The sequence below is a fragment of the Moschus berezovskii genome, chromosome 4 (assembly GCF_049115385.1).
Source record: "Moschus berezovskii isolate FMDL1 chromosome 4, NW_MosBer_1.0, whole genome shotgun sequence".
In the NCBI taxonomy this organism is placed as follows: Eukaryota; Metazoa; Chordata; class Mammalia; order Artiodactyla; family Moschidae; genus Moschus; species Moschus berezovskii.
Genome location: NC_142463.1, coordinates 42,947,291 through 42,971,012, shown reverse-complemented (window position 1 = coordinate 42,971,012; position 23,722 = coordinate 42,947,291). Strand labels below are relative to the sequence as shown.

Below are 23,722 nucleotides of genomic sequence, written 5' to 3'. Positions count from 1 at the left end.
TTGCAGGTGGATACTTTACCACTCTGCCACCTAGGAAGCCCTCTTAACAAAATTACAGTAAACTATTTTGTCAATATTTGGAATCTTAATTGATGTAGTTTTCTGCAAATTCATTTTTGTGGAGTGTTTCCCTAAATTTGAATAAATTTTTTTTTACTGTAAGTTTCAAATAATGTATGAATATTCTAAATAGCTTCTACACAGCCTTTTAAGATCTCTATATTCTTATAGATTATAGCTTCAAGTAATATTTAAAGAAATTTTACTTTACTTTTATTTAATGTTAAGTATGCTAGAAGGCACTTGCCTTCTACCGCTACAAGGATTAAATCATGTGCTGCTGTAACTGCTGATTTTTAACAGCCCCTGAAAGAAGTTTAGGGTGGAGAGCAGAAATGAGGTACTTAGTGGTTTGCGAAAAACCAGCAGAACAGGTCTTCAGAAAGTTAGATATTTTCCAGAGCTGATTTTATGAGCCCAGTTCTCCTCACATCTAGAAAAGCACTAAAATCCTTCATGGTGATATCTGCTCCTCATGACTAGCAGTAACCTTCATGAGACTAGCAGAAACCTGCAAAAAAACATATGCTTAATTGCATGTACTTTCACTTCACCAAAATAAAATATATACTGAGTTCCCTCCTACTTCTTTGTTACAATTTCTCAGAGCTATCTGAAATGCTGCCTCCAAGGCTATAGTTTTAATTTTGCCCCAAATAAAACTTGACTCACAACTCTCACATTGTACATTTTTTTAAAGTTGACAGAATATACATTTGTAATATGAAAGAGACACCCTAACCATATAAACAGTCTTACCTGATATTTGAGCATGTCCACATTATAATACGTAGCCTGGGGTTTTTGTTCCGACACTTTCTTTAGGTGAGTCATCAAATTTGGCATGTTTACCCAGAATTCCTTGGCATTGGCATCATTTTGGGTATTATCGCTATTTAATTGGGAAGAAAAACTTATTGAGTAGCATCTTGTGAAAAACACAAAACACAAAAAAAGAATCTTAGCAAATTATCATCTGATTTCTATCTCAATCTTTGAGAATTTATACAGACTATATTATTAACAATAGTAGAGTTGCAGTCCTGAATGGTATTGTGTTAATAAATACCCATGAAAGTGAAAGTGAAAGTGTTAGCCACTCAGTTGTGTGCGACTCTTTGCAACCCATGGACTGTAGCTTACTAGGCTCCTCAAGGAATTCTCCAGGCAAGAATATTGGAGTGGGTTGCCATTTCCCTCTCCAGGGATTCTACGGGTCAAACCCAGGTCTCCTGCATGCAGGCAGATTCTTTACCATCTGAGCTATCAGGGAAGCCCATAAATACCCATAGTGAGGCATTATTGTATTGCTATAAATCCCAATGAGTACTCAGTGATATTAACCAATCACAATGATAACTGGTTGCTTCAAAGAGTGAATTATTTATTAACCTAAATTTAATAGCTCTAATACATCACCACTGTTTCCTCTAAATTAGTCAGTTAATGCAGTCAAGGAGTCATATACATTGATTTTCTTTTGAATTTACTTCAACAGTCGGTTCTTAGAAATTACTGATTTAAATATTTGGCTCTAAGTAAACATGTTCTTTGTCTCCAACTGAGGAGAAAAGTGTGTTACTAAAATTATCATGCTCCCTTTTTAATATTCACAGTAGTTCATCTAAGAGCATCTAAATCATACAAAGTCATCTCACTTACAAGATGATCCTGGAATTTAAATGATAATAACCATGGCAGTTACACTAGAGAGTACAGTCTTGGTGAACTAAATGAGGTTTATATCCTTAGGGGAGTTGATGGTTTCCCCTGGTGTTTCTTGAAAATGCTTGCCTCAATGGCAAAAGAATCAGGCAAGACTGTGAAAAGCATTTGCTCACTTCCTGCATAATGAGGAAATTGAGGGCCCAAGTGTCTAAGTAACTTACTGACATTTCACTTTCAGAATATCCTGTAGAATAAAATAAGAGTAGCTAGAATTTTTTGAGCATCTATTATGTGCTAGGCACTCTGTTATCTATGCTATAAACTATTTCACTAATATTTACCATGCAAAGAAAGAAAGATCTTCTTTTTTAAAGACCAAGTGAATGTTATAAAAAGAGAAAATTAGAGAGTAAGAAAACAGACCGGTGTGACAAAGACAAATCATCAATTTCTACGATTCAGCCTCCAGAAGCCAAATATAATCAGAGCCTTAAAAATGATCCTGGTCCAGAATGGTTATAGGGCCCCAGTATCAGCAAGACCCCTATGGTTCTGTTGTGTCTGATACAGGCTGTTGAAGACAAAGCAGAGTCCTATTACTCTGGACAGGTAGGAAGTGGACGGAAAAGACTCTTGGCCCCTTGTCTTTGCCCCTGGCCAAGTTAAGCTAAGGATGCTGATAAGGGCTGTCTAAACTGTTATTATCTAAAACATCCAAGCTATCTAGAGCTTCTTGAGGGGTAGCTATACAAGGAGGCAGGAGATGAGAATAATAGAGATTCACCAAAATTAAGTAATTTACTTAAGGTTGAATAGCTAAATAAGTAACAGGGTCAGGATTACAGCCCAGGTCAGTCTTACTGCATTATACCAAAACAGATATGGAATTAATATCCAGCAACATTTTATTTTATTAATATTAATAAGCTATGGTTTTTCCAGTAGTCATGTACAGATTTGAGACTTGAACCAAAAAGAAGGCTGAGCACCGAAGAACTGATGCTTTTGATCTGTGGTGCTGGAGAAGACTCTTGAGAGCCTGGTGGGCAGCAAGATCTAACAGTCAGTCCTAAAGGAAATCAACCGTGAATGTTCATTGGAAGGACTGGTGCTGCAGCTGAAGTTCTTACACTTTGGTCACCTGATGTGAAGAGCCAAGTCATTGGAAAAGACCCTAATGCTGAGAAAGATTGAGGGCAAGAGAAGAAGGGGGTTTCAGAGGATGAAATGGTTGGATGGCATCACCGACTCAATGGACATGAGTTTGAGCAAACCCTGGGAAATAGTGAAGGACAGGGAAGCCTGGCGTGCTGTATTCCACAGGTTGCAGAGCTTGGTACAACTTAGCTTGGTACAACTTAGTGACTGAACAACAACAAAAACATTTTATTAAGTTGTGCTAAATAAATCTGAATAACAAAAAAATCTCAATTATATGTTTAACAACACAATAAGCTGAGTCATATGTCTATGATAATTCCTCAGGAAAACTTGCTTTAATAAATAGTCAAGAAAGCTTTGGCAATCCAAAGCTCATACAAAGATGCAATTCTTGAATGCTCAAGAAGTCTTGAGAATTCTTTAGACTCGTAATTGGTTTAATAAGTGTTCCTAAACATCCTTCATAAATCAAACCCTTTCATAACAGAGAAGTAGAAGTAAATTTCAGTTTGGTCCCTGTCATAGGGATTGCAAACCCAAATGTCTCCAGGGACCAAGCTGGTAACCTAAATGTCTTTCAGTAAAGATAATAGAGAGGATTAAGAGGACAGATGAAAGGAGTCTTGAGCTGTATTTGAGAATAATGTTGGGTTCCACTGACTTTTAAAAACAAGGTGTGGTAGTAGGGGTGGTGGAGCTTCATTGTATAACAAGCACCAAACAGGTTGTAGGACTAATGGGTCACCAGTCATAGCCCTGGGCTTCCCCGGTGATTCAGCTATTAAGAGTCTGCCTGCAATGCAGGAGATGCAGGAAATACAGGGTGTGGAAGATTCCCTGGAGGAAGAAATGGCAATCCAATCCCGTATTCTTGCCTGGAGAATCCCATGGACAGAGGAGTCTAAAGGACTACAATCCATGGAGTGTCAAAGAGTAGAATGTGACTGAACACACATGCATGCAGGCAATCACAGCCCTAACACATTCATCAAATACATTTAATAAAGTCCAAATTAATGAGAGTTTTTGTTTTGTTTAAAAAACAATTTAAGGGTCTATACTAAAAATCCTCTTGATGAAATTGAAAGAGGAGAGTGAAAAGGTTGGCTTGAAGCTCAGCATTCAGAAAACAAAGATCATGGCAACTGGTGCCATCACTTCATGGGAAATAGATGGGGAAACAGTGGAAGCAGTGTCAGACTTTATTTTTTGGGGCTCCAAACTCACTGCAGATGCTGATTGCAGCCAGGAAATTAAAAGACGCTTACTCCTTGGAAGGAAAGTTATGACCAACCTAGACAGCATATTAAAAAGCAGATACATTACTTTGCCAACCAAGGTCCATCTAGTCAAGGCTATGGTTTTTCCAGTGGTCATGTATGGATGTGAGAGTTGGACTGTGAAGAAAGTTGATTGCCGAAGAATTGATGCTTTTGAACTGTGGTGCTGGAGAAGACTCTTGAGAGTCCCAAGCAGATCCAACCAGTTCATTCTGCTGCAGATCCAACCAGTCCATTCTAGAGGAGATCAATCCTAGGTGTTCATTGGAAGGACTGATGCTAAAACTGAAACTGCAATACTTTGGCCACCTCATGTGACGAGCTGACTCACTGAAAAAGACTCTGATGCTGGGAGGGATTGGGGGCGGGAGGAGACAGGGACGACAGAGAATGAGATGGCTGGATGGCATCACCAGCTCGATGGACATGAGTTTGAGTGAACTCCGGGAGTTGGTAATGGACAGGGAGGCCTGGCGTGCTGTGATTCATGGGGTCGCAAAGAGTCAGACACAACTGAGCGACTGAACTGAACTGAACTGATATAATGTTTTATCAAACAGGAATATTCTCAGACTGATATTTAATTCAATTCATAAGACTGAAGTATTAATATAAAACTCTGACTCACATATATCTATACCTAAGAACTTGGTAACATATCTGCCTAAAAATGCAACAAAAACTATGACTATCCCACCAGTGATATTTACAAACAAACTGGTGAAATAGTGGCACATAATTCCTAATTACAGATGGAGGAACCTAGAAAAATAAAATTAGCTGGCTCAATGTGCACATCAAAAAAACAGAGGGAAACAGAAATAAAAAGTTGTTCATTTCCAATCTTGGCCATTTCATGTTTATCTTTCACTTCACAGGTGAGCATTTCATTTATATTTTTAAGCCTGGAATCAGGTTTATCAGTTATACCATTGTAAAGACCAATGAGAAGGAGGTGATCTTAGTCATCATCTGAAAGATCTGTGACTGTTTTTTCTTCACTGGAGTGATAAAGTCTCATGCCACCAAGAAAGAGAGTGACTGTATTGGCCCTCAAATTCCAAATGACCTTTAGCTATTTCTTCATAAATATCCAGCTTGATAAAATACTTTAAATTATAGTTGAATTGTTCATTCATTCGACAAGTACTATTCAAGTCCTTATTAGGCACAGTGGAAGGTACTGAGGATATGGTGGTGATCCAATAGATGTGTTCTATTCCCTCATGTGTTTTATAGTCTAGTGGGAAAGGTGGATGAATGAAGAAAGCAAACAGATATGTAATTACTGGTTTTAGTAAGTGTGACAATGGAAAGAATAGGAATCTTGAGAGAGAATAACAAGGTTACATGATTTAGTTTGGGAGTGGGGAGGAGAGTGGGATGGTCAGGCAAGGCTCAGTGGAGCTGAAATCTGAAGGATGAGTAGAAGTCTGGTGGAGAAGAGTGGAAATCCTATTGAAGGCAGAGTAAATAAGTGTACAAAACTTTGATGTGGGAAAGGACTCAGCCATTCCCAAGACGGGCAGGTATGGCTGCAGCTACAAGGATTCCGAAAAGGATGGTGGGAGATGAGGATAGACAGACAGGCAAGAGTGGACGAATCAAGACCTTGAAGGCAATGTAATGTGAAGCCTCCAGAAGGTTATAAGAGAGGACAGCCTGATTTACATCCAAAAAGCTGGCTATTGTGTACAGGAGTGGGGCAAGATTGGAGGCAGAGAGGGGAAGAGGAAAGCATTGGCTGTGGTCCAGGGAAATGATGGTCATCATTTGGATAGAAGTCATGATAAAGGGAAAAAGTGGCCATTTTAGAGACAGAATTTTAGATGGAATATCAGGACTTGTTGATAGAAAAACTACCAAGAATGTTTCTTCTTGTCTCATCCATTGCCAATAATAAACATGTATAGATGATCACTTTTAATAGCATGTATATGTGGATGTGTTGTGTGAACGTGGATATGCACAAATATGACAAAACATCACGTTCAGATTTAATAAGAAGTGTGAAATGTATTTATATAAACAAATTTAGAAAAGCTTCTTTGATGCCACACAGGTAACGCTCTATCAAAACAATTACCATTACAGTATAATGAAATTACATGTCTCACAAAGAGATTTTTAAGCTTATATGAAGAGTAGCTTAAAGTTCAGATATCATTTGATTTTTAAAAGATGCCAATACAATAAATGGATTTTATTCCTTTTATTATGCTCATTTCCCATCATCCTCATCCATTGTCTACCAGTGATAAGCAAAATAGACAATGAATAAATTTTATTATTCTAAATGTCTCTTTAGCCACTTGAGATAGTTGGCCATTAAAAAATATACACACACAGATATATACGGAGTTCTGGGATTCAATCTATAAACATATCTGAATAACAATAATTTCTCTACAGTGCTTCCCTCTTGCTAAGGTAGATCTCTCATCTAAGAATAACATGGTAAGACACCTACATCTTTAAAAAATTTGTGGAAAATATATTTACCAGCAGAGAAGTTGGGGATTTGGCAGGACGTGTTCTAACCTGCTGAAATTTATCACCCGAAAAGTCAGAGCAGCTGGCGATGGGTTGTTGGCAAAGTGTCTGGTGATCCCAGCAGGAAAAGACAACACCATTTCTCCAGTAATCTTCACGATACATCTGGCATGTCACAACACGTGAGAGGAAAGAGAGGAAACCCAGGTCAACATGCTATGAATCAAAGCAGTTGTGAAAAGCAAAGATTTCTGCAACACTGTGACATAGCAGAAGAAAGAAACAGTAAGCTGTTTCAATTCACACTGAATTACTAACTCATTTCTAAGATTTGAGCACTCAAAGTTTTGTATTAACACTTACTCCAAAAGGTGGCTATTTTGTTGAAGGTGTTTTTGCATTGTTAGAATAAAAGGACAGCTTTTCTCTTCCTGCAGAGAAGTCTGTATGTTTACCTCACAAATAGAATAATTTATCCTGGTGGTTCTCTCTCTGTTTGATTTCTGATTTGTTGGCAGTATATTTAAACTACATAGTGTTGTCACACTATTCACTGGGATTTATTTTAGCTCTCTGAGTAACACGATTGATGCCTTCAATATGTTCTTTTATGGACTCATGGGGTAAACTTTTTGCTTCCCACTTAATTAGATCTTCATTCCGTAACTTGTCTATTTGGTTGAAACTATAAAATCAGTCACATACATAAGTTAATACAGCTGGATGATAATTTGGAAGGAAGAATAATCTTTTTTTTTAAAGCTTTATTTAGCATCACTAATTATTAAAGAAATGCAAACCAAAACTACAATGAGATATAACATCACACTGATCAGAATGAACATCATCAAAAAAAATCTACAAACAATAAAGCTTGAAGAGGGTCTGCAGAAAAGGGAACCCTTCTACACTGTTGGTGGGAATCTAAATTGGTACAACCATTATGGAGAACGGTATGGAGGTTCCTTCAAAAACTAAATATAGAACTACCACATGATCCAGCAATTCCACTTCTGGGCTTATATTGGGATAAAACCATAATTCAAAAAATCCATGCACCCCAATTTTCACTGCAGCACTATTTACAATAGCCACTACAGGGAAGCAGCCTGAATGTCCATCAACACAGAAGTGAATAAAGAAGATGTGGTACATACGTAATAGAATGGAATATTCCTTAGCCATAAAAAAGAATAAAATAATGCCATTTGCAGCAACAATGGATGGACCTAGAGATTTTCATACTGAGTGAAGTAAGTCAGACAGAGAAAGGTTAATATCACATATCGCTTATACGTGGAATCTAAAAAAAATATGACAAATGAACTTACTTACAGAGCAGAAATAAAGTCACAGATGTAGAAAACAAACTTATGATTACCATGGGGTATGCAGGGGAAGGGATAAATTGGGAGGTTGGAATTGACACATACAAACAAATCTATGTAAGATAAATAACTAATAAAGACAGGAAACTCTACTCAATACTCTGTAATGATCATATGCGAACAGAATCTAAAAAAGAGCAGATACATATAGAGGCATAACTGATTCACTTTGCTGTATACCTGAAACTAACACGACATTGAAATTAACTGTAGTCTAATAAAAATTAAAAAAATTAAAAGGGCCTATTGAAATATAATTGATATACAACTGGCACTTATTTATAGTGTAAAATTTCATAATTTTTGACATAATGTACATCTGTGAAACGATCACACAGTCAAGATAGTCGATCTCCAACGTCCCTAAAAGTTTCATATTGTGTTTTTGTTTTTCTCTCCTGTACTTTTCCATCCTTTCCTCCATATCTCTTGGCAACTGCTAATATATTTTCTGACAGTACACATTAGTTTGGACTGTCTAAAATTTTTATATAAACAGAATCAAAAGGTGTGTGATTTTTTTGATCTGGCTTTTTCCACTCGGCATAATTATTTTGAAATTCACTCACATAGTGTGGCAATCAACAGTTCATGTCTTTTTATTGCTGGGTAGAATATGGATATACCACAGGCAATTTTTAAAAAAAAATCATTTATTGAATAACGTTTGAATTCTTTCCAATTTTTTGCCTGTTACAAATAAATCTGTGATGAATATGTGTGTACAAGTCTGTCTATGGGCACATGCTCTTATTTCTCAGACAAATATGAATGAAATGATTGGATCACATGGTAGGTGTAACTTAAACTTTTTAAGAAACTGCCAAACTGTTTTCTGAAGTGGAAAATATAGCTGAGATGAGAGTTTTAATTCCTTCACATCCTCACCAACACTTGGTAGGTCTGTCTTTTTAATTTTAGTCATTCTAAGAGGTGAGTAACGGTATCTCATTGTTGTTTTAATCTGCATTTCCCTAGTGGCTAAGGATGTTACCATCTTTTCATGTGTTTCTTTGTGATTTATCTACTTGGATGAAGTGTCTGCTCAAACTTTCTGCCAAGTTTATAAACTGAGTTTTCTGTTCTCTTATTGAACTTTGAGAGTTTTTTGTACATTCTAGATACAAATATTTTTAACAGATACATGCTTTGCAAAGATTTTTTTCCCCAGTCTGGCTTGTTTTTCTTTCTCTTTAGAGTATTAATAACTTTGAAGATTTTTTTCAAAGAGCAGATGTTTTTAATTCATCAATTTATCCTTTTGGAGTCTTATCTAAGAAGTCATAGATAAACCTGAAAGTCACAAAAAGTTCACCTATTTTATTCTAGAAATTTTTTTATTTTTAGTTTTACATTCAGTGTTACCATCCATTTTAAGCTAATTTTTGCATATTTTCTGTGACGTTATAGGTCTGAGTTTATTTTTTAGTTGTGTGGATAAATATATCTAATCATTCTACTACCATCTGTAGAATTTATCCACTTGGCAATTTTGTTAAAATTCAGTTGTCCACATATGTGTGGGTCTATTTCTAAATTCTCTGTTCTGTTCCATTGATCTATTCTGTCCGTCTTTATACCAATACCACAACCAATATGTCTTGATACGTAGCTTTTACATTGTTCTGAAATCAAGTAGCATTATTCTACCAACTTTGTTATTTTTCAAAAATGTTTTGCCTCTTTTCAGTCTTTTATATTTCCACATGAAATTTAGAGTTTCTGTGTCAATTTCTAAATAAAACTAATGGAGTTCCATTTCTTCCTCGGGCCCTTAAGGTATGTATTTTCTCTTGGCCAACAGGCACTACGTTATATTTTGTCAGTAGAGGGCACTAGAGAGACATTACAAAATGAAGCTTTTTTTTTTTTTTCCTCTTCCTAGTTGCAGTGTGCTTGCTAGGCAGGCTCCTTGCAGCACTCTTGGCTTATCTAGAGCTAGGTTCCTGCAGTGCAGGAGGGATGTGGTGCCCCAGAGTGTGGGTACTGCAACCCCAGTGACACTGGCAGATTCTATAGCGTCTGGCTCCTGAGGTGCCTGTGGCTGGGCTGCCCCAGTGACCAGATGGGGTCCGCGGCGCCAGACTCCTTCATATGCACACTTTCTCCACTGCCAGCTTCTCCCCTACCCGGAGCCGTTTGCTTCCTTGGGCACCCTCCTCAGCCAGTTTTGCAGTGTAACGTGCCTCAGTGAGACTTCTCCCATGAACAACTGTGAGGCTGGTGGGCTCTCTCTATATCCATGGCCTGGATCCTTCCCAGGAAGTCAGTCAGGGGTACATAGGGCACACCTCACCTCTTAGGGGTGACTGTCCTTTCCCTGAGGTCCCATATGCTGCAGATTATTGTTTCATATATTTTGTTCATTTTGAAGTGTTTTCAGGTAAAAGGGTCAATTGGTTACTCCATCTTGACTAGAAGCATAAACCTCAAAATGATTATTCTTCTTTGGGAAATAATAAATATTTATAATGAGTGAATTTTATGACTTTTGGATACATCAGGATAACTGACCCTTGCACTGTTCCCTAGTGTACTACTTTCTAGGGAAATTGAGATTGGTCGATGAAAACTTGGCTCATACTTGAATATCAGTTCAGTTCAGTCGCTCAATCATGTCCGACTCTTTGCGACCCCATGAATCGCAGCATGCCAGGCCTCCCTGTCCATCACCAACTCCCGGAATTCGCTCAAACTCATGTCCATCAAGTCGGTGATGCCATCCAGCCATCTCATCCTCTGTCTTCCCCTTCTCCTCCTACATCCAATCCCTCCCAGCATCAGAGTCTTTTCCAATGAGTCAACTCGTCACATGAGGTGGTCAAAGTATTGGAGCTTCAGCTTTAGCATCAGTCCTTCCAGTCAACACCCAGGACTGATCTCCTTTAGAATGGACTGGTTGGATCTCCTTGCAGTCCAAGGGACTCGAGTCTTCTCCAACACCACAGTTCAAAAGCATCAATTCTTCGGCAATCAACTTTCTTCACAGTCCGACTCTCACATCCATACATGACCATGGGAAAAACCGTAGCCTTGACTGCTGCTGCTGCTGCTAAGTCACTTCAGTCGTGTCTGACTCTGTGTGACCCCATAGATGGAAGCCCACCAGGCTACCCCGCCCCTGGGATTCTCCAGGCAAGAACACTGGAGTGGCTTGCCATTGCCTTCTCCGTAGCCTTGACTAGATGGACCTTTGTTGGCAAAGTAATGTCTCTGCTTTTTAATATGCTGTCTAGGTTGGTCATAACTTTCCTTCCAAGGAGTAAGCGTCTTTTAATTTGGAAACTGTATCTGTCCTGTACTCACCTTGTATGCTGTGTAACTGTGACTGATGAGACACAGTGGCTCAGGTGAGATGGCCCTTGGTGCGCATTCAAAATAGCTTATGTGAAGAACTGCTGTAGCCTTGTATGTGCAAAGTTGGGTTTGGGTTAGAGGTGGAGGGGCAGGTAAGCTTCCTAAAGTTACCCCTTTCCCTCTCAGGTATTATCATCTCTAACTCTGAACTGCTCTGAATGAGAAATTTGGTGTCTGGAAGTTGGCTCCTCCATCTCTCCCTGAGAATATTGCTGATCTCCCAGTTTGGTGTCAACTCGGCTGTCTTCCTCCTCTATGTGTTAGATTCATGAGCCTTCCTTGATTTACTGGGGATGAATTGGTACTAAGTCTGCAATTCCCCTTAAGCTGAGTCTACCCAACATTTTCCAGCCTATGAGACATGAAAAATGTTATTTGACAACTCTGGAAGAAGACAACAGTTGCCAGAGCACTTTTAAAATTAGACTGTAGCATCTACCATCACTCAGTATATTGTTAGGAGCAGTGGCTCGAATGTTTTGTATTTGGTAAGGACTCTGCTCAGTTTCTTTTCCAGGTTCTGCAAAATGAGCTCTACATGGTGTCATGGTAGAGGATAAAGTTTGTTTTTTGAAAGCAAGTCATCAAGAGGAGGGGGTGGTATTTATTAATTCAATAAACATTTATTGACTCATATGTAAGTTGTTTGTTTGAGTGGGAAGGCAATTAAAAAAGGAGCAAAACAGCCTCTGTCTTCAAAGGGCTTACAACGTTGGGTGGATGATGAGAGAAGTAGTCAGTATAAGCCAATATAAGCACCCAGGCTCCTGACCTACATTTTATTTCTGTACTTTATCTCAATTGTCAGAGTCAGATCTTTGATGATTTATTAATCCATTCAATGTCTAAATCAATCTGAAATTTCCTATATATAATTAATATTTTCAACCTATACTCACTCATTAAAGGAAAGTCTTTGTTCAACAGTAATGACTGTCCTCATCAGTGAGTGATGTGGGTATATTTCATGTGAGTTTAAATCACGGAAATCTGAAATACTGCAATATGGAAATATTAACACACGTACTTTAAGAAGTAAATGTGAAATCATATGAATCCCCACAAATCTATCATGACAAAATTTCAAGGTCAACTGGTCAAGTGACTCATGAATTGAATTGTCCCTTTTGCCACAGGCAGCATTATGATAGCTGGTCAACAGAAATGCTGGCCAATTTTGGTCAGGAAATGTGTGGACTTAATTTTTGTGAGGTCATCAGAAATGTATCCCTTACATAAAATGTGACTTCTACTGCTTTGATAACTAAACCCATGGGTTTCTTTTCAAGCATACAGACTTCTGTACATAGGCTACTTCCCTTCCTTTATTTATCATCCCTTTTCTCTGACTTTGGCTCTAGGCAAAAACTCCTTTTCATATTTCAAGACTCAGTTCAAAGGCAGATCTTTCCAAAGCCTTCCTTAATATCCTTTCCATTCAGCCCTCTTTAGATTTTCCTTTCTTTAGGTTCCTTGGACAAATGGATAGATTTAAAAAAAAAACTATTTTGTACTTTCTTGCATATTATTTTATCTACTACTGTGAAGGCAAGTACTGTGTCTTAGGTTCTAGGAAGGCAAAGGTGCAAAACATAGAACCCAGTGCAGAGTAGGAACTCAATAAAATGTTTAAAAAATAAATTCATACATTTCCCAATTATATATCAGCTGCCTAATCAATGAACCAGACATTATATAATGAATATATAGAATGTGCAGTGAGAAACAGGACAAACATGACCTTGAGCAAACTTCCCGTTTAAGCAAGGAGACAGACACTTGAATATGTAATAGAAATATGGTGATGAGAGAAGGATAGAATACAACTGAGAAACCAAAGGTTTTCCTGGGAATTAGAGAATTAGTTCCTACCACCAGGGTTGTTCAAATAGGAGCTGATAACAGGAGATGTGTTTCCCCCAGGTGGCAGCAAAGTCAAGGAATTCTCTGTTTATGAGCAACTGAGAAAGTTTCAGATGTCATACCTGTTACAAGGTGTTCTGAATACTCAGAGTGTAACCATATTTGAATGGATTATATGTAACAATATAAAATAAAGTAGTATATGTCTCATTTCAATGTGTGGTCTGAAAACAATGGAACACCTTTGATACAGGATGAGAGAGAACCACAGGCAAAGCAAACCCACATGTGTTTTCTGGATCATTTCTCCACATGGTGCTGTGTTTGGCTTTAACCTCTACCCCACCTCACCCCATGATCAAACTTATAACTTGAGTTGTTTCCTTGAAAGCAAATGACAAAGCAACAGCAGTTAGAATGATTCACTTCTAATTTCATCACAGGAGGTAAATTAAATTTAGAAGAATGTCACTTCATAATCTGTTCATAAGTTTCAGATCTCATAATTACAGTGAAATATACTAAATCTCCCATGTACCGACATATAGTATATGCTGCAACTACTTTATAAAAATATAATTGAAAAAATACTCAATATATGCATGCATGCATGCTAAGTCGCTTCAGTCATGTCCGACTCTGTGCGATCCCATGGACAGCAGCCCACCAGGCTCCTCTGTCCACGGGATTCTCTAGGCAGGAGTACTGGAGTGGGTTGCCATTTATGCAGTTATCCTTAAAAGACTCAGTTAATTTGGGAGGGGATAGGAAAAGCACTAAAATTCCTTTGGTACAAGTGCCACATCACTGAAATGCCAAGGTCATGGATACCAAGCTCACAGGTACAGACCTCAGTTGTCATAGCGTGCAGGGAAACTGAAACAAGATGAAGAACCCAGCTTGTATAGGGACAATTCCACAAGTGACTGGTAGGCTGCTACACCACTTTTGGCAGTTTAAAAAAAGATTATTATTAAGGACTTCTTAACCCCATTGTCCCATATCTATTCCCCTCCTATGATGGACTTTGCATTGTATTTATGTGCAAGTCTTATTTTCCATATCAACTATCTTAACCACCAATATACCACTGTCTAGTACATTGGTGGCCACATAGCAGGCATTCTGTAAATATTAAGTGAGTAATTTGACTCAATTTGTTCAGCAAATATGCGTTGGGTACTCCTTGCCAGGTCCTGTTTTAAGTACTGAGGATACAACAATGAACAAAATACTCAAGGTCCCAGTTCTCATGAAGCTTACACTCTCGTGGGAGAAGGGACAGACCGTGAAACTGAAAATATGGAACACATGAATTAAAGTGTTCATTAATGAGAAAACAAGTAAAATGTTAACTATGGAGAAAGAGACAGTGAGATAGGCAGAAAGGAAATGTTGACAGCAGAGAGGGTTGGAGAGTTTCTGTTTTACCCAGATGGACAAGAATGGTGTCTGATCTGCCTGCTGAAGAATCCTGAAGGAAGGGAGGGTGCAAGTCACTCAGATACCTGGGAGAAGATCTCACTAATGTGGAAGGAGCAGCAGATGCAAAGACCTCGAGATGCAGATGGGATTGGGCAGGTGAGAGACAAACAGCCAGGAAGGTAGAGTAGCTGGAGGGGCGTGAATAAGCACAGGAGTGACAGAGACGAGATCAGAGAGGTGGCAACTGGAACGGGTCACGAAGGACAAAACTTGCACATCATTATGAAGCATTTGGTTTTTACTCTGAACAAATTAGGAAGATTTTGAGCTAAGAGCGATATGATATATTGAAAAAAGATTTTAGGGGGCAGAAGTATCCTTACTACAAATTAGATCTCTCTGAACAAATGAATGAATTAAAGCCAATTAGTAAGTGTACAAAAAGAATTCATTCTTGTCTGATTCCCAGTGTTTTTCACTCCAATATAGATATCTCTCCACAATTTTGACTAGTCATTTTTTTGGAGATGTGTTTCTACCTGTAATTTAAGGCACCCTGAGTTTTCTGAGGTATAAGTTAGTTAGTTATAAGTAGTCGTTAGAACTGGTGATACAGAAAATTATCTAAATTCTTTATTCAAAGAAGAAGTCCACAGAACAAACATATATTTATGTATATAAAGTATGTATACTAAGCTCATGATGCTTACTTTTCTCTAACAGTTCAAATGCATACTCTATGATGAACTTTTAATTTCTGTTGATGTGTGGTCATGGCAAATGATCTTTCTGCTTTGAAGATGAAAAAGAAAAGGCATGGGAGAAACCAGAGTGCTACAGACTGAACGTTTGCGATGTCCAAAATTCATATATTTAGACCTAATCCCCAGTGTGATGATATTTGTGTGGAGCTGTTGGGAGGTGATTAGGTCACAAGGGTAGGGCCCTCATGAATGAGACTGGCGCCTTTATAAGAGACCCCAAAGCTCCTTAGTCCTTTCCACTCTATAATATTCCTATGAACCAGGAAGCGGACTGTCATCAGATACTGAATCTGCCAGGGCCTTGATTCTGGACTTCTCAGCCTCCAGAACTTTGAGAAATAAATTTCTGTTATTTATAAGCCACCTAATCTGTTAGAGCAACCCAAATGAACTAAGATACCAGAGTCCACAGTGTTTACTTCTCTGCAAAACTCTGGGCCCAGAATAAAACCTAAGTGTTGTTTCAAAGGATATTTAGGGAAGTTGATAGATCCCAGTGGCTAGATAGGAGTAGAGTTACTAACTATATTAGTTTTCCAGCATAATACTGTTAGATTTAGACTAAAAAACACTACTGTTTCCGAAGTGTAAAGAGGATTAACAATTAGTCATGTAGATTCTCACTTAAAATATATAGAGATCCAAGTCCTAACTATCCTTAATATCAGTTTATAAATTTTTAATAAAACAGTATATAGCTCTATAGTATATGCACATTTATATTTTTTTCTGATCTTTCATTCCATGGATACCAAGGTTTTCTAAGCCCTAGTCCCTGCAAGTAAAAAACAAAAAGCAATTCTTTCCTCTCCCAGGTTTGTCCTTTGTTTATCCTTCAAATTCAGACCTGGAATTGCATTAGTCACACACTTCAAAACCAGTTTGACTTAGGTGTTTAGTTTTCAATGTAGACTAACAATCACTAGACCTTTTTTTTTTTAAAATCTGACCTCTTTGTAAAATTAATGAATGCTGTAGACCCTCTATGGACAATGTGCATGCGGACATACACATTAGATATGAAATGTAATTTCAAGGGATCCATAGACTTCCCGAACCCCATCCAGGGAACTCCTTACAGACAGCAAAGTATCTGATTACATCACATGTGCATTCAGGTGAAATCCATTGTTAAGATGTACTAATATAAGTGAAATGAGGCTCATGTCTCTTACTAATCTATGTGTTATGGAAAGGTAATTTTATTCCAGGTTCTCATTCAAATGACCATTGTTTCAGTTTATAGGTGAGTGATTCTCAGCCAGGAAAGACTAAGATAATAAAAACATGATCTAGACATTTCCTTTTGTGAGATAATACATTTTCTCATTGTTGACAGAGTTGAGTTAGGGTTTCCTGTGACTTACAAAAAAGACTGAATCAGAGATTTCTGGGTAGTAAGATTAGAGTTTTGGACCTTTTGGAATATATATATCCTCTTGCCTCTAGCTGTGGGCCTTGGGGGAGACTCGTGGGGCACCGGCTTCCCCAAGGACCCCAGCATGAGGAGGGTATATATATAAATATATAAATAAATATTTAAATATATATATTTTAAAGAAAGCAGTGAGTTAATATTCATAGTTAGGTTAATTCTAAGTATTCCACCTGTTATTGCTGACTAGAATTTTTTTGGTCTTAGGATGTGGAATGAAATAATTATATGTGGAGTGTTCCCCGCTGAATAGCATAGAGTTTGAAGAATACAGTGGACTAAGCCCCAGGCTTACTTGCTTGGATCTGCTCCTTTGAAGTAGGCATTGACCGTTTCTGTAAATGCTGCTGCAACAGGGAGGGTGTCCTGGGCTCCCATGGTTAGGGGACTGGGTCCCCTGGAAGAACCTGTATAAGACGAAAAATCTTCACTTAATATGGATTGGAGACAGCCTAATATATGTGGAACTAAAACCTCATTAAAGGATTATAGGATGAAATCTAATTACTGAAACAAAGTATTTGCTAAGAACCATAACTGTATATTCAACATAGAGCTCAAGTATTTAAAAGGAAATATTTGGCTGGTTTACAGACAAACACACTTGAAATTAATTCAATTAGGTATTCTACCATAGAAAAAAATCCAAGCATAAGAATAAAGTCATAGGATGTTTCAGTGTTTACATAAATCATAAGGCAGTGTTTGCATGACAGTTTGTACAGCAGATAGTTAGTAAAGAAAATTATTAGCTTCCTATTTGAGCATTCACATCATACAATTGCCAACAGACTCAAAAGTGTTGGCATTACTTCATTTTAAAGAGGCAAACAGCCATGGGGCACCATGTTATACATTCTCTCTCTCTGAGTTGTTTCCATTTCCAATTACCCCCAGATGAAAGTTATGACCAACCTAGATAGTATATTAAAAAGCAGAGACATTACTTTGCCAACCAAGGTCTGTCTAGTCAAGGCTATGGTTTTTCCAGTGGTCATGTATGGGTGTGAGAGTCGGACTGTGAAGAAAGCTGATCGCCGAAGAATTGATGCTTTTGAACTGTGGTGCTGGAGAAGACTCTTGAGAGTCCCTTGGACTGCAAGGAGATCCAACCAGTCCATTCTAAAGGAGATCAATCCTGGGTGTTCTTTGGAAGGACTGATGCTAAAGCTGAAACTGCAATACTTTGGCCACCTCATGTGACAAGTTGACTCACTGGAAAAGACTCTGATGCTGGGAAGGATTGGGGGCAGGAGGAGAAGGGCACGACAGAGAATGAGATGGCTGGATGGCATCACCGACTCGATGGACATGAGTTTGAGTGAACTCCGGGAGTTGGTGATGGACAGGGAGGCCTGGCGTGCTGTGATTCATGGGGTCGCAAAGAGTCGGACACGACTGAGCGACTGAACTGAACTGAACTGAAAGTAGACTCAAGTGTGCTTATCCCCAAACATATGCAACCCAAATGTCCACCTTGACTTATCACACACACATCAATGCATCAACTCACATTATTAAAAATAACAGTAGTGTTCATGTGTACTAAATATCTACTATATACCAAGCACTGCACTGAATATCTTATAAGAATTACTGCATTCAAGCCCCACATCAGTGGGAGGTAGGCATCCCCCCATGCCAGTGGGAGATAGGCATTATATTCCCATTTTACAGAAAGGAAACTGAAGCTCAAAGAGCTAAGTGATTTGCCCTAATAACAAAGTTAAGTGGCAAAACTAGAATTCAAATGTAGATTTGCCCTCCTATAAAGCTCATGTTTTTCCCCTATACTATAGTTTATAATATTCTTTGTTGTTTAATCGTTAAGTCATGTCCTACTCTTCTGTGACCTCATGGACTGTAGCTTGCCAGGCTCCTCTGTCCACGGGATTTCCCAGGCAAGAATACTGGAGTGGGTTGCCATTTCCTTCTCCAGGGGATTTCCCTCACCCCAGGATAGAACCCTTGTCTCCTGCTTGGCAGGTGAATTCTTTACTACTAGTCACCTGGGAAATGGTTTATGATATATAATTTGTCTAAATGAAACATTTTTATATGGTTTTGATACACCTTGGGGTTTCCAAAAGGACTAAGTTTAGGATCGTTGCCTTCATTAACAATCTCTGGACACAGTACCGAAGAGAAGAGTTTTAATAAGAGCAAAGTATTTAATTACATCACACATTCACTGCTTCTCCTTCCTATCAAACAAAACACATTTAATTTTCCCCATCACACTACACGTTATGCTTTTTATCTTTTACCTTCAGTAACTGTTATCCTTTTCTCTGATTATGAGAAGATCTACCCTTTGTATATTTCCTTCCTCAATAAAGTTTTCTTTGTAATTCTAGTTCATGCTAGTGTCTGCTCTCTATCTTCCCTTGACTTTCAATGTCTTGGATGTGGGGATTGATTCTCAACAAACATTTGCTTATTGTCTACTATGTGTCAGGCATTGTGATAGGTGCTGGGGACTCAAAGATAATTAAACACAATCCTTGTTCTCAATAATTTTTGTTGTTTGTGAGCCATGCAGTCTGTGGCATTTTGTCATAGAATTCAGAATGGACTGAGACATGCAGCCTGGCCCAGATCTGTTCTTCTTGACACACCTCCTCTCTATCCTTCCAACAACCCTATACTCCAGCTATGTTCACTTCTGGGCACCACAGTTCTTACTGTGGGTTTAATCAACAATGCCAGAGAAGGAGAAATAGCAAGATTTGACAAAGAAATCTTTTACCTTAAAGGATCCACAATTTCCAATTCTAATTTCTTCACATCCCTATACATTGCAATTAACATGCCATCTTCTTTTTTACTTTTTTCATTTATTACATAATTTTCCTTATTGCTATCTGTCCTACATATCATTTCCATGAGTATATATTATTCTACAAAAAGACAGTCTCCAAATTTTCGGCCATTTCTAGATATAAATTATTCTAAATCCATTTTGTATAAATTGGTCTTTTTCTTCCAATTATTTTCTTAAGATGTAGTTTTATTACTACAAAGTGGGACAACCAAACCATAAGGCAGATCAATTTTTGATTACTAAGAATGACAGATTATTTTACATAAAGATTATACTCAATGAAAATGCTATCAATAATAAATGAATGCTTCTGCTTCCCTGCAGTACCTTAGAAAGTCTTTGTTAATTTGACTATTGGAAAACTGGGCTGAAACTAAGAGAATGTCTAAGATGCTGAAAAATTCAAACTTCATGATCTAAGATGACCAAGATGGGCTTTGAAACTATTTTAGAATATCTGAAATAATATTACCAGACAGTGACTCTAGGAGCCAGAGTTCATGGCCATGGATCTGCAAGTTAATAACTTTGTGACCTTGGGCAAGTCAATTACCTTTAGGCTTCTCAACCATAAAATGAAGGCAATAGATTACATAATCTTTGTGTAGTAGGATTCTATAATTTTGACTTAGGAATCCAAGGAGTTTTAAACAGAAAGAGCAATTTTCTCACACAGAAATAAACTGATTTGAAAAGAGCATCCCTTCATGGTGTTTTGAATGAATTATGGAGCCTTTACTACTTGTAAGGTATTTTTACATATTATATTTCCACATTTGGAGACACAAATATGTAAACTTCCAGAAAATAAGACATAAGCATTTCTAAAAAATAGTAGCAGTAACATATGCAAGTAAGAGCTTAAGATAATAGTTCAAGTGACAGCACTGTGAAGTTTTTTCACTGCAAAATTAATTGCCCAATGAGCAGAACAGGAAATGTTGCTCCTTGATTTAAATGCTGCTAGGGCTTCCCTGGTGGCTCAGAGGTTAAAGCGTCTGCCTCCAATGCGGGAGACCCGGGTTCGATCCCTGGGTCAGGAAGATCCCCTGGAGAAGGAAACGGTAACCCACTCCAGTATTCTTGCCTGGAGAATCCCATGGACGGCGAAGCCTAGTAGGCTACAGTCCACGGGGTCGCAAAGAGTTGGACACGACTGAGCGACAGAACGGAACAGAGGGCTCTGGAATCTTACAGACTTGGGTGTGAATCCCAGCTCCTCCACTTACAATCTATATGACAGGGAATAAGCTATTTAATCTGACTGTGAATCGGTTTCCTCATCTTTAAAATAAAATAGATAATATCTATTTTGAAGGCTTGTCAGCCAGCTCAGTTGCTCAGTTGTGTCTGACTCTTTGAGACCCCATGGAATGAGCACACCAGGCTTCCCTGTCTATCACCAACTCCCAGAGTTGCTCAAACTCTTATCCATTGAACTGGTGATGCCAATCAACCATCTCATCCTCTGTTGTTCCCTTCTCCTCCTGCCTTCAATCTTTTCCAGCATCAGGGGCTTTTCCAGTGAGTTAGCTCTTCACATCAGGTGGACAAAGTATCGGAATTTCAGCTTCAGCATCAGTCCTTCCAATGAATATTCAGTGTTGATTTCCTTTAGGATGGACTGGTTTGATCTCCTTGCAGTCAAAGGGACTCTCAAGAGTCTTCTCCAACATCACAGTTCAAAAGCATCTTGTGGTGGACATCAAATGAGATAAAATTTGTGAAATTTTTAAAATGGTATTGCTGACTTAAAAAAAGCACACACACACAAAATTGATAATTATGCGTTAAGTCTTTTTGGGGGCAAAATGAGGACATTTCTCAGAACTATCAGAGCATTTCAGATAGCTCTGAGGAACTACTCCAAAGAGGTAGGGGAAAGGTCAGTATATATGTGATTTTCATGAAAGGGGAATACATGCAACCAACTCATATTTTTTTTGCAGACGTTTTATGCTAGTCTGGAGGAGCAGATGTCACCATGAAGGATTTTAGTGCTTTTCTAGATGAGGAGATACAAGAATTGGTTCACAAAATAAAATAATTGGTTCATAAAATATCTATCTTCTGCCAGTTTTTCCCGGAGCACAGAATGCCTCAGCTCTCCACCCTGAACTCCTTTTGGGGGTGTTGAAAGTCAGCAGTTGCAGCAGCACATAATTTACTCCTTGTAGAGGTAGATGGCAAGTGCCAATTTGTAGTTGACAGTATGTACTTGAAAAACGTCTTGTTTTTGTTATTGTTATTTTGTCAAGGTGAGCTTTACTAACATTGTTGAATTAGAGTTCACTCTGAATTTGAGTAGCTTTTGAGGCAGAGAATGAAGGGAGATGATATCACAAATGGTATTCTTCACTGAGCGAGGAGATAGACCAAAATTTTCAAATTCCTTCCAACTCTAAATTTCTCTTATGATAAGAACTGTGAATTCCATCATGCATGTTTATTTTTTTGTGTATTACATGGGTGGCTATCATCTGTTCAAGTTACTTGATATAATGCTTGGACTAACAAGAGATGAAAGTTGGCTGAATGCATATTTATCTTTTGATTCATTTGAATGTGAGTTCCTGCACAAGTAGGCATTGTGCTAGATGCCAAGAGAGTCACAGAAATGTCTGAGATGTACCTACCCCTCCCTCATGGAGCCTGCAATATAGAAGAGGACTGTAATATTAGAAGTGAATGAAAAATAAAGACTCCATGAAGTTAGATAATAGTTCAGTATTATAACAATTATATTACTATTAATGATTATTTTTAAAGAATTCAAGACAGAAATGGCAATTGTTATGTTTGTTCTACAACAAAATAAAAAATCAAACATTAACATGCTTTTTGTTCTTTATACATTGAGGGGATAAACAGAGTCAGGATAATTATCTCCTACTTCACTAGTCCAAGTTCACTCTGCTAGTAAGTGGTAAAGCCAAAATTCAATCCAAGGTCTCCCAACTCTAATGAAAACAATAGTAGCAACAATGAAAACTTTATACCTCTTACTTCATCCGAAGAACTATTCAAGGGGTTTTACTGATATTAACTCTTAATTTTGATAATATCTCTATTAGGAAACTGCCATTATTATCCCTCTTTTCCAGATGAGAGAACTGAGGTTTCAAGTCATTTAGTAGCCTTACCTACAGTCATCCAGTTAGTAAATAGTAAGAACAGAATAGAGATGTAAACTTAGTACTTTCTGACTTTGGGTCCTGAACTCTTACTTACTCTGCTCTTGGAACAAAGAAGTGAGAACAAAATTACATTAGTCATCTGTGGGTACATATGTAGTCCCCCTAGAAGAACAAGTTGTTGCCATTAGCTTGTCAACTTCTGACAAAATAGCAATTCTGTGGTCCTGGAATGTAACTGTCACTCATACTAAGGGAGTTCTGAGAAATGGAAAATGGTACACAGAATCATCATAGTGTGATAATGTTTTCTGAAAGGTAGTCCATGGGGTCGCTACGAGTCAGACATGACTGAGTGACTTCACTTTCACTTTTCACTTTCACACATTGGAGAAGGAAATGGCAACCCACTCCAGTGTTCTTGCCTGGAGAATCGCAGGGACGTGGGAGCCTGGTGGGCTTCTGTCTATGGGGTCACACAGAGTCGGACACGACTGAAGTGACTTAGCAGTTTTCTATGACTCTCATAAACAAGCAAAGTTATACACACACACACAGGTACACACGTGCACACAAAACCCAAGGTTAAAAAATATTATTATGCATCTTTAAAAGAAGAATTCATTCTACTATATAGCACAGGGAATTACATTCAATATTTTGTAATAACCTATAAAAAATAACTTGAAAAAGATATATATATATATATATATGTATTATAACTGAATCAATGTGTTGTACACCTGAAACTAACACAGCATGGTAAATCAACTATGTTGTTATTCAGTCGCTAAGCTGTGTCCGACTCTGAAAACCCAAAGGCTGTGGCCTCCCAGGCTCCGCTGTCCTCCACTATCTCCCAGAGTTTGC

The 23,722-nt window shown here is 38.1% G+C and overlaps 1 protein-coding gene across 6 annotated transcripts in view; it reads right to left on the bottom strand.

Annotated features, from left to right (window-relative positions):
* The window catches only part of SGIP1 (SH3GL interacting endocytic adaptor 1), a 232,138-nt gene that overhangs the window by 15,121 nt on the left and 193,295 nt on the right, over positions 1-23,722 (bottom strand). For all 6 annotated transcript variants that reach the window (XM_055404071.2, XM_088835365.1, XM_088835361.1 and 3 more), the window contains 3 exons: positions 17,190-17,301; positions 6,672-6,827; positions 820-952 (listed from right to left, as the gene is read on the bottom strand). In XM_055404071.2, coding sequence (XP_055260046.1) covers positions 820-952; positions 6,672-6,827; positions 17,190-17,301 — 401 coding nt within the window. The remainder of the gene's footprint in view (positions 1-819; positions 953-6,671; positions 6,828-17,189; positions 17,302-23,722) is intronic.